This window comes from Anomaloglossus baeobatrachus, chromosome 2, assembly GCF_048569485.1.
Source record: "Anomaloglossus baeobatrachus isolate aAnoBae1 chromosome 2, aAnoBae1.hap1, whole genome shotgun sequence".
NCBI lineage: Eukaryota > Metazoa > Chordata > Amphibia > Anura > Aromobatidae > Anomaloglossus > Anomaloglossus baeobatrachus.
The window spans coordinates 796,940,367-796,952,477 of NC_134354.1; the positions used below are offsets into that span (position 1 = coordinate 796,940,367).

General features: G+C 51.7%; 1 protein-coding gene across 1 annotated transcript in view; it reads left to right on the top strand.

The window, feature by feature from the left end:
* Window positions 1-7,124, top strand: part of LOC142290783 (polyunsaturated fatty acid lipoxygenase ALOX15B-like) — a 50,747-nt gene extending 43,623 nt beyond the window's left edge. The window contains exons 13-14 of the mRNA XM_075334784.1: window positions 6,697-6,867; window positions 6,945-7,124. Of these exons, the coding sequence (XP_075190899.1) occupies window positions 6,697-6,867; window positions 6,945-7,124 (351 nt within the window). The remainder of the gene's footprint in view (window positions 1-6,696; window positions 6,868-6,944) is intronic.
* The last annotated feature ends 4,987 nt before the right edge of the window (window positions 7,125-12,111 follow it).

The window sequence follows — 12,111 nt, forward strand, 5'->3', positions numbered from 1 at the left end:
GGTGACAGGACCTGCTGGAGAAGGGACAGTGTTATATGGTGACGGGACCTGCTGGAGAAGGGACAGTGTAATATGGTGACAGGACCTACTGGAGAAGGGACAGTGTTCATATATGGTGACGGGACCTGCTGGAGAAGGGACAGTGTTATATGGTGACAGGACCTACTGGAGAAGGGACAGTGTTTATATATGGTGACGGGACCTGCTGGAGAAGGGACAGTGTTATGGTGACAGGACCTGCTGAGAAGGGACAGTGTTTATATATATATATATGGTGACAGGACCTGCTGGAGAAGGGACAGTGTTATATGGTGACAGGACCTACTGGAGAAGGGACAGTGTTTATATATGGTGACAGGACCTGCTGGAGAAGGGACAGTGTTTATATATGGTGACAGGACCTGCTGGAGAAGGGACAGTGTTTATATATGGTGACAGGACCTGCTGGAGAAGGGACAGTGTTTATATATGGTGACAGGACCTGCTGGAGAAGGGACAGTGTTATATGGTGACAGGACCTGCTGGAGAAGGGACAGTGTTTATATATGGTGTCAGGACCTGCTGGAGAAGGGACAGTGTTATAGATGATGACAGGTTTTGTTCTCTCCTAGTTTTGGGTTTCTGGCAGGTATATTGCTCCAGTAGTTTGAGACATTATATAGTGTTGCTAGGCCAGCACATTGATCCTGTTAGTGATGGGCAGACTCACAGATAACTGGGATCAGCAGGTCTAACTAAAAAGAAACAAAACTGTTCCAGCTTGGCACTGATCCCAGATATCTTGGACACTGGTCCCCATATATAAATCTATCTGAGCCAGATTCTGGTGCCATTGTGTGATGGCCCTGAGGATTCAGTCGCCACATGGGTACCTGCACCTCAGCCGGAGGTGTGGTATCTCATTCTCTGGTAAGGAGGAGGTCACAAATCTGTATACACAGATACTCTTATTTAGCAACACTCCATCAGGCCATGGTTAGGACCTAGTGCAACCAAGCTATGGTATAGCTCTTCTGGTAGAAGCACCATCATCCCCTAAGCCAGCTGGCAGGTGGGGTCTAGTTAGTGGGAGACTGTAGAACGTTGGTCAGGAAGTAGGAGTGGAGGAGTGAAGACCTGTGGTCTGGAGCTGGAGCAGCTCTGCCCGGGCACACGACTGAAGGGCTCATAAAGTGCACAGGAGCGACCATACTCCCGTGGCCTCATTCCACAAACTGCATACCAGAGTGGAGGGACTTGGCCGCAGAAGTGGACCAGCCCCTCAACTAGTGGAGAACTAAAAGGCTCAGCTAGCTAACCGGAGGCTGCCAGTACCAAAGTCACATCTACACACATCCAGTGAAAAGGTGACCACACAGGGCTAAGGGGTAGAGCTTCAAGCACCCTACATAACGTGGACTGTGGGACCAGCACCCTCAACAGACCTGCTTTGTCACTTTAATATTGGACAATCTCCCCCTCTATGAACTGGTAGTTGAGTGGTGGTCTCCTCACCTGCTGCTGCCATCTTTATTATGTGGATTTGCTGCATCCGGTTAGTGCTTCAGTTTGTGACCTCGGCAGGTAAACACTGTCACCCTTTCTGCTGTGTATAATTCTTGAATTTTGGGGAGAATCCCAATTTCTCTCGGTGTGTTTTTTTTTTTTTTTTTGAGGGTCTACATCTGTTCCCTGAAGTCTACAGTCCCTGCAATTACCCAGAATTGTGGGACATCTGATCATTTGTTTCCAGCTGACTAATATTAATCTGAATGTAATGAGCTGCTACCGAGGGACCGGGACTAGCGGTGGGCGATGGCCACCGAGGGACCGGGACTAGCGGTGGGCGATGACCACTGCGCTTGGGACCGGGACTAGCGGTGGGCGATGACCACTGCGCTTGGGACCGGGACTAGCGGTGGGCGATGGCCACTGCGCTTGGGACCAGCAGTCACATGCTCAGACAGGCTCGAATCAAGTATCTGCATATAATGGAAGTCAAGAGGGAACTCAAGCACTTCTACAGAAGATCTTCTGGAAAAATGCTTGCGTTTCCAATTAACTTCCATTTTACGCTGATACTTGAGTCGAGACACTCAGTGTCCAACTACTCTTAATGTGTACTGAGCACCCATGCATTGCAGCTGGGTTGGATTATAGGCTCCAGCCCCGGGACCCCCACCAAAAGAGCTTCTAAGGGGGACCCCACCATCAGGGCGATGCTTGCAACTAGGCACCTGTCAGCTTTTTTCTTTTTTTCTTCACACCCTCTCCCCCTCCGTAAAGACAATCTAATAAATCAGCTGTGTTTTCGGGGGGGGGGGGCACGGTGTAGTGGGCCGCTGTATCTTCTGTTACCGCCGCGCTCCTCAGCAGTGTGTATGCCGGGCACGCTAGCTGCAGGAGGCAGCGCCCTGTGCTGTGCCGCCTCTATGCATGCCGGGCACACAGCACGCAGCACACTACAGAGGAGCGCAGCAGAGCCGGTGACCGCAGCTTCCTTCTTCCTATTCAAATGTATTTGTATCTTTCGGGCGTAAATACATTTGAACAGTGCACCGGGACTGGGCCCCGCCCCGACGTGCAGCAACGTGATGAGATCAGCACATTGCTGACGTCATCACAGTGCTGCAGGCGCCACACAGGGGACATCAGGATGGAAGCGGCAAGCGCTCCATGGAGGAGTCGAAGAGACAGGTATAATGAATGGAGATGTGTGAGGAGGGGCTGAGGACACAGACCGGGGATCATTTGTGAAGGAACACAGCTTTGTGACAAGCAGAGGAGGAGCACTGTATTCTGAGGGGGGGGGGGGGGGCAGGAGTGTGTAGGGATGGGGCAGTTTAATTTGTGAGTATAGGGGGTGATTGGGGAGGGGTGCATTGTATTTTGTGTGTGTGTGTGTGGGGGAGGGGTAATGGGGTGTGTGTGTGTGTTTGGTGCATGGTCTGTGTACATAGGGGGTTATGGGGGGTGCATTGTATTTGTGTGTGTGTGGGGGGGTGCATTTTGTGTGTGTGTGTGTGTGGTGATGGGGGGTGCATTGTGTGTAGGGGGTGATGAGGTGTGTGTGTGTGTGTTTGGTGCATGGTGTGTGTACATAGGGGGTTATGGGGGGTGCATTGTATGTTTGTATGTGTATGTGTATGTGTATGTGTGCAGTCTGTGTGCCCCATCCCAGAACTATATGGGTCTCCCAGAGTGCTATGTCACCCATCCCAGTAATGAGTACACCACCAGAGCTGTTTGCCACTCCAGTAACATCTATGCCCCTGCCCCTCCGGTAATGTGTATATATTGTAGCCCCCAGCCCCTCCTGTGATTTATATACAGCAGTGCTGTCAGTGTTCAGTCATGTCTGTTAGTGATGGCCATCGTGAAACACAGCCACATGTCCTGAAGGCGCTGGACGGAAACAAGCGGGAGAGGTGATTGAGGCTGCTGGCGATTTCCCCATATTAATACCTGTAAGGGCTCATGCGCACGTAACTGCTGAATATTCTGCAGCGATCTGACAGCACATGTGCGCGTCAAATCGCTGCAGAAACACTGCATAATGGATGCAGTTTTTCTGTACAAAAAAATCCAATTTCCTGCACTCTGGCTGCTGCCCCCACCATAGACAGAGCGGGAGCTGCATCCATAGCGCACGGAATAATTGACATGCTCATTTTATGAATATGCACGAATTTGGGTCAAAATTTTAGCACCCAAATCGCTGCGTTCATAAAAGCATCAAGCGCACGTATCGTGCACAGTCTTCATAGACTGTGCAGGGGACGCAGGACGCAGGACACATGCATTTACACTGCAGTGGTATACACAGCGTAAATGCATGGAATTACACAACATGCACATGAGCCCTAATGTGTCTGTGTCGCGGGCGGGTAGAACGCCGTCGCTGCTGCGCTCTCGCTAACGCTCGGTCCAGCGCGGCTGCTGCTCGGTGGCTCGAGCGGTGGGCCGGATCCGGGGACTTGAGCGGCGCTCCTCGCCCGTGAGTGAAAAGGTGTTTTGTTTGGGGATTTAGTCCGTGACACCACCCACGGGTCGTGGTGAAGATGGGCACCACCGCTGCTGGTGACGGGGATCCCGGGAGCGATGGTAGGGAGCAGCTGGGATGTTGTTTTCCCCCTCCGTGGGTAGGGGTCGGTGGTCCCGGGGCCCGGTGATGTTGTGACGGGGAGGCAGGGTTGGTGGTTGCAGGGACAGCGCTGCGCGGTGCCGGATGGCACGGGTGTACTCACTCAGCAAGAAAAGTACAAAGTCCTCGGTAAACCAAACTGCCGGCTGCAGTGTCTCTCCCCGGACAGGTGATGGCGGCTGTCTTTCCCTGCACCTTGATGTACTTTGTTGACTACTATGGATTCCCAACGGTAGTCCGCTCCCAGGTGTATGGGTACCGGAGGAGCCCGTTTGCCCGCAGGCATTGGCCCTTGGATCTCTAGCCTTAGGCGATAGCTGTATACCCTCACGGTGTGGGCTGTTTCCTTCAATCGGGACTTTTGCTGTTGTGAAACCCCTGGGGTTCCAGTCACATTCAGATCTGACTATTGTCGACTGCTCCAAGCCTGGTCGGGGTCTGATGGCCCTGCCTGTGTGTGCTGGCTTCACTTCGCTCCCCGGTCGGTACTGGCAGGTCGTCGCCCGTCCCCGGTCCTATGGTTCCGCGTTGCTCCACCACTCCTGCAGACTGCCACCACCGTCTGCCAACCTTGCTGTTAGTGCCTGGGCCACAAACCCAGACACCCAAGTGTTTACTCCTCTCTCTTCCACCTCCTGGATTAAACTGTCACTTTTCCCGCCTCCAGGCCTGTGAACTCAGTGGGTGGGGCCAACTGCTTAGCTCCGCCCCACCTGGTGTGGACATCAGACACTGGAGGGAGGCAACAAGGATTTTTGTTTGGCTGATGTCCGTCTGGTGGAGGTGGGGGTGGGGGTGTTTGGATGTTATCTGTGACTACCTGGCTAGGCCAGGGCGCCACATCTGCATGTATGTCAGTGTATATGACTTTGCATAGATTTGTCTGTTTTATGTATTTTTCTAGATTTGTCTTCAAATATATGTACGTGTACCACCCTGAGAGGGGCTCGGCCACTCCCTGGCCAGGGCCGAGCCGCTCTAGGTCCGGACTTGGGTTGTCGGTGGCTTGAGCGCCTCCGGACCAGGGGCCACGTCGCTCTGTTAAGGGGAGGCAGTGGGGTGGTGGTGTGGGACGAGGTCCGCAGCCGGGGGCTGTGTTGTCGTTGGACGGGTCGTGGTGACGGGATCCACCACCGCTGCGACTGGAGTGATGGAGCTCCCAGGATCGGTGTTGTGGCCGCAGCCTAGATGTTAGCCCCTCCGTGGGTAGGGGCGGTGTGTCCCGGGGCCCGGCGGGATGGGCGACGGTGTTGTCGGGGTGCAGAGTGCTGCGCTGCGGTGCAGTGTCGTGCCCGGATGGCACTGGTGTACTCACGATTAATTCACACTGTCACTGGTAAACCAAAGTTCAGGTCTGGTTGGGTCCCTCAGCTGGCTGCTTGTGTCCCTTGTGAGGCTGATGGTGGCCCCTTTCCCCTGTACCTCTTGTTGTGGTTTTCGGCTCCCCTGCCTGGACAGTGGTAGCCCGCTTCCCAGCATTTTTAGCTGCCAGAGGAGCCCTCGGTTGCCTGCAGGCCTGGCCCGTTGGATGTTTGGCCCTTGGCGGTGGCTCTCACCCGGTATCTGTGGGCTTTTGCCTTCTTTCGGGACTTTGGGTGAGGATGAACCTGTGAGGTCCAGACTGCAATCAGTTTATTTGCCTAAACTCAGTGGCTTCTAAGCTAGGACAGGGTCTGAGTACCTGGTTTCTGGTGCTCCGGTCAACGATTGACTCCCCGGTTCAGGGCCGGCAGGCTCCAACCCTGGCCCGGTCCCTATGGTTCTGCCAGTTGCTGTACCGGTACTCCTGCATGCGGCCACCACCGTCTGCCTGCCTGACGTTACAGGGATCCCAGGCTCCAATCCGGGTCCCTGACAGCTCTGCTCCTCTACACCTCATGTCACTGTCACTCTACAACTCAAACTGCTTGCATTTCCTGCCTCAGGACAGTAGTCTACTCGGTGGGTGTGTCTTTCCGCCTGACTCGGCCCACCTGGTGTACCCTACTGGCCCTGAAGGAGGCATCAGGTCTTTCGGGTGACGTGTGTGTGCGTGTTTACCTGTGACCCCTGGGGTCCAGGGTGTCACATACGTATGCCTGTATGTGTGTGTCTTTGTGCAAAATGGGGTCCACTGAGACTTTCACCCAGAGGCCACAAACCTGGAGCCGGCCCTGGCTGCCTTAACATTGGGATCAATAAATATGTGAGTAACTCTACTTTCTGTGTATAAGTGACAGCTGTGAGTGATCCTGGACTGTATCTGTATTGTACTGTGTATAAGTGACGGCTGTGAGTGATCCTGGACTGTATCTGTATTGTAGTACTGTAAATCTGAATGTGGCAGAACAGGATAAGATAAATGTTCATTGGATTTATATCTAATGCTACAGTTCGTGCTCTACTGTTATGGCTAAAAATGTTAACGTTATGGGGCCCCCACCAGATTTTCTGCCCAAGGGCTGCCACCAACCTTAATCTGGCCCTGCATGGCAGTATTCACTCATTAATCACAACCTGTCCGAGGAGGCAATGGCCTCGCACCACTCCCAAGGTAAAATAATGTACAAATGCTTCTCCTGTGTCCTCTGCAGTTTGACTTCTATACCTGGATGCCCAATGGACCAGCATCCATGAAGAGCCCCCCGCCCTCAGTCAAAGGGGTCACCACACTGCAGACTATCCTGGACGCTCTGCCTGATGTCAACACCACCGTTATGGAGATGGTTGCTGTGTGGCAGCTGAGCACGCAGCTCATGGACCGGGTGGGTATCTTTTGTAGTTTTAATACCAAATAAGGAATAGCTTTATATAGAGCAAAAAAAATCACATTTTGTTACAGAAATGTCTTGGGAATTACCACGAAGTGCACTTCATCGAGGAAACGCCACAGCGGATAATTCAGGAATTCCAGGAGAAGCTTGTCGAGATCTCCAAGATAATCAACGAGAAGAACCAGAGCCGGCACATGCCCTACCTGTACCTGGACCCGAAGAACATTGAGAACAGCATCTCCATATAATATTACTGCTTGATAAATAAAATATCAGTGTAAACATCAGTTTCTAGTGCTTCTGCCTTAATTTTATAGTTTTCAAGTTTTAACTTTCAGGCCAAATACACAACATGCCTGTTCTGTAGGACACATCATGTGGAGGAGCTATGAAGAAAACTCAGGACAGGAAAAGTGTGATGCCCTGGCACCGCCAGGTGGTCTCTCTCACACACACACACACACAATAGGCCCCTGCATAACATGTTCCCTCACAGGGTTACACCAAGCCAACAAAACCCTAGAACAGAGCCGCCCACGCAGCGCCGTGTCGGGAGAGGAACTCAGACCTTCCCAGCCTCGCTGATATGCCCGAGGCCAGAGCCTGTTCCCAATGTGGCCATGGAACGCCAGCTGCCACAGCTTCCTGACAGCTTCCTGAAGTGATAGTGCCACCTGCTATACCGCCTCCGTTCCCGATGGGAGACCAGAGCCCCGGGATGTGCTGTGGCTGTTCAAGGGATGCTGTTCCCAGAGAGCTAAGTGAGCCATACAGCCCTATGCAGCAGTGGTAGCGGAACCTGTAAGACTACCCATAAAAGTTAAGAATTGACAGTTTGAAACCTGGTTACCCTTGTTGAGCTTCCTCATGTTACTGGAGGAGGCCATCTGCACAGCAGGTGGCAGGGTGGTTGAAAAAGTTAAACAAGAACGAAGCTCCAACAGTTAACATCTTCACCCCTGCCCGTTGAAAGTAAAGAGGCCATCAGGGGTAGGAGCCCCTGGTGGAGGATGGAGCCGGACCGGGAGGAGCGGCTGTACCCGCACTGTCAGCAGCAGGAGGGGTCCCTGAGCAGTGCAGCACCAAGAGTGAAGGTGGCACTGGGGACCCATGCTGCTAGGGCGGTGGTCTTGTGGGAAAGTTGCAGAAGGAGGCTGCCTCGGCAGCGGTATTGATATGTTTTAAAATCCACTTCCTTGCTATGCACCAACAAGGCCTCTGGAGCGGCTGATTAGAGGAAGGGCCTGCGGTGGAGTAGGCTGAGGCACAGTCACTACCAAAACCGGTGACTAACCTCCAGGCCAGGGGTCCCTGGACTATAGGACCCGTGATGAGGACTGCCAGGTAAGGAACCTTTTACCTGGCCTGTGTGGGCGTTACCCGGAACTATTTTGGACTTGGGAAATCGGTGCCCACCAGTGTTAGTGGTGGCACCAGGGATCAGGTTTTCTTGGGTGGCGGGTGCAAGTGGGAAAGTGGTTAGTTCGAAATGTTTAAGAAGTGTGCCTCCCATAAAGGGAAGAAATGTTTTAATGGTTTCCCTGTTTTTCTACCTACAGTTGCTGAAAAATAAATGTTGGTGGTCGGACAGCCCACGGATGGTCTGTATTAAACCAAGGGGGAATGTGACGCCCTGGTGCTGCCAGGTGGTCACACACAAAATAGGGCCCTGCATAACACCTTCCGTCACAGGGTTACACCGAGCCAACAAAATCCTAGTCACCCCCCCAGGGTAGGAAAGGCACACCAGTGGGCGGGACCAGGTGGAAGGAAAACGCCCACCTAGGGGTCTAGAGAACCTGGGGCAGGAAAAGTGCAGTCTGTTTGAAGTTCAGTTGAGCTGAGTTGGAGGAGAGAGGAGGAAGTCAAGTTAAAGTGAAGCCAGAGAGGAAATGCGTTGGGGTTGGAGCCCCGGCGTACTGGCTAGGTGGTCCGTGTCTGTCAGGAGATGGGGGAAAATGGCTGCCGGAGATCCGAGGTGGACTGGGACAGGGTAGGAGCTCGCCGGTACCGATACCGGAGAACTGACCCGGAAACCGTGCACAGAGGGGTACCTGGACCCTGAAGCAGAGTTTGGAACCACTTACTTTGTTAATTAACCAGTTGAGGACAGGATTACAGGTCCTGTCCCAACAAGCAGACCAGCAGCCCACTGAGAGGGATAAGGCATCTGCCAGGGCCCCTTTAAATCCCACAGGTCAGCGTCTGCGGGCAAGGCTCCCACCTGTAGTTCTGGGAGTGGACTCCCGTGTTCTATACCAAGAAGAACTAAAGACAGTGCAGAGGAAAGTGACACAGACCATCACCCCGGGTGAGGAACCAAAATACACCCGGCCGCGGTGGCCGGCCACTGGCACCTTGGTTTACCATTAGACTTGTGTGATTCATTTGACTGTGAGTACACTGACGTCCCCCGGTGTGACCGGGGGCGCTGGCCCCTGCAGCCATCATCCTCAGCACAGAGACACTGGGCCCTGTGGCATCCATCCCTACCCACGGAGGGGTTAATATCAAGCTGCTATCCCATCGCCCCTGGGTGCTCCCGAACAGCAGCGGTGGTGCTACACCTCACCACACACCGTGGGTGGCGTCACCAAGTGATTACAGCAATCCCTATATAATATAATATAATAGAATATATATATATATATTAATATTATAACAAACGTCCCCTTTTATTTGAAGTGTCTGCACGACCCCCGCGTCTGGAGAATCCCTCAAGCCCCACTCCGATTCCGAGCAGCCCGTCTGCTGCTGACGTGGGGGCGGCACAAAAGATGCAAAGAAACACTGCTACCGAGCAATAAAATGCATCTTCTAATGATGGGCGAGCACTGAAATGCTCGGAACTAAAGTCAGACGAACGGGCGGACTCAGCTCGGGTAATGAGTATAATGGAAGCCAATGGGGAACTTCAGCAAGTTACTGGGAAACCCTCCCAAGAGGTCTGCGGGGAGGAGGGTAATCACTGAAATGGATGGAAAGACGCTTGGACACGTTTGACTCCAAGGTCGCTGCTGGGGACAATGTCAGAGGATTACTCCACTTCTACCGACTGACAAAAAAAAAATGTACAAAACCAAAGAACATGGATTTTCCAGGAAGAGTGTTAGGAAACCTTCTATACTGTATAAACGGTGTATAAGGCAAGCTTTATAAAGGGAGAAATACGTCTCCTCCACACATTGGCCATGTTCATATGTAGCTTATTTGAAGCATTTTTGCACTTTTCCACTGCTGTATTTTTAAAATCACCATGTCAATAATTTCAGGGATTTATCTTGATTTTTTTTCACAATTTTTAAAGCTTTCTGTTTTGTAAGGAGTGGGACTTCTAGACTGGTGAAGCTGATGCATGAAGTGCAAGAGCTGCCAAAAATTAGTAATTAATTAGTATTTAAAATTAGTAATGCAATACCCCCTGGAACACCTGTAGAGCAGGGCCTCAGAAACCTTTAACTTTTGAAGCAGTGGGACTTGTTTGGCGAAAAAAACAGAGTCCCGAAGGCCATTACTTGGGTAAAAATAGCACAACAAGGATCTTCAGACATCTGACTCGGTTTCCTCCAGCTTAGGTGGGCGGCAGTTCCTCCTGTGCCAGCTCAGGACATCAGGCAGCCCTGAACCTTCAAATAGATTGAATCAGGGGTTTCCAAACTTTTTCTCATTGCAGACCTTTTGGCAATTTAAAATTCATGAACCAATGGGGGGGAAGGAATTTCACTTACCCATCCCGGGGAAAAAAAATCACAAGTCCTTTGTCCATTTATTCACACAAGGTGCTCTTGGGCCTTTCTCACATTGTATAAAGGCCTCTTTATTTTTACCTGGAGTTGAGGGAATTCGGTCTCAGGCTGCAGTCACTGCTCCCTCTCTGCTGACTTCATTCCATGGGTTTTTAGTGCCACTGGGGCATAATAACTAATAGGCTCATCCACCTGTCAACTGACAATGCTGCCTGTGCTCAAAATGAAGAAGGCCTGGATTGGCCCTGACTTATTAACCCCACCGGATGATGGCAATGGAATATTGTCAACTCAAATGTGGGGTGTTTTGTTTTGTTTTTTTTTCCCTTTCCTACTAAATTCCCATGCACCCCTTCATACCCAAAAAACGTTATATGGTCCATGGTTTCCTTTTTTATTCTTGCCCTTCTCCACCTCTTCCACCATATCCACAGGGTCCTCATGCAAAACTTGCTCATAATTTTTAGAGGGCCCTCAGAGGTCTAGGGATGGGCAGAGAGAGCAGGGGGGGTACTGCTCCCCAGAGCACCCACACACAAAGTTCTAAGGCGAACGGTTAGGTGTTCCCCATTCTGGTGCTTCTTTTTAGCCGGGACAATAAAAGTATAGTCACTTGTAACCTGTGCCATGCTAAAATCAACAGAGATTGACCAGCAGCTGCCGCACAGCTTCAGTAAGACGGCCACAGGTTCTGCTGAAACATATCTTTAGATGACAAACAGCACACCACTGTAGAGATGCTGAAAGGTCTTGAAGACCAGATAGATCTGTGGCTCTCACCCTTAATCTAAAACCAGGTATGGTCAGTCGATTATGATTGTAACCTTGGCAAGCTACCACACATACCATATCTGGCCCACAAGCTCAACTTAGTGGTTCAGCAATTTCTGAAAAACTACCTAGATTTGCCTGAGCTATTTGTGAAGGTGCACCACATGTGGGCTCATTTCCGCAAGTCACTTACAGCTGCCGCAAGTCTGGCAGTTCTAAAGCAGCGCTTGCAAGTGCCATCTCATCGACTGGTGCGCGACATGACCATGTGTTGGAACTCCACGTTACACATGTTCGCAAGGGTTGGCATCAGTACAGGGCCGTAGTTGAATACCAGCTCCAACATCAGCCTCCGCACATTAGAATAGGTGAGTGTCCATAGATGCCTGACATCTGTGAGGTTCATGAACACTTTGAGGAATCAACCAAGATGGTGAGTGGCAATGGTGCCATTCCGCTTTTGTGTCAACTCAAAAGTTCGCTGCTCACGATAAAAGGGAAGTTTTGCATGTAGACCCGGTGGAGAAGGAAGACGTGCACAGTGTGATAATACCCAGCCTAGCCTCTCCCAACTTCTCAGGGAGGATTGGGTGATGAGGAGGAGGAGATGCAGAGTCGTCGTCCTGGTGGGGACAGGGAAGTCTTACCTGTTGTGAGTCTGGCACACATGGCGTACTTTATGTCCGGAAGTCTTTCCATGTTCCTCACGTTATATGCA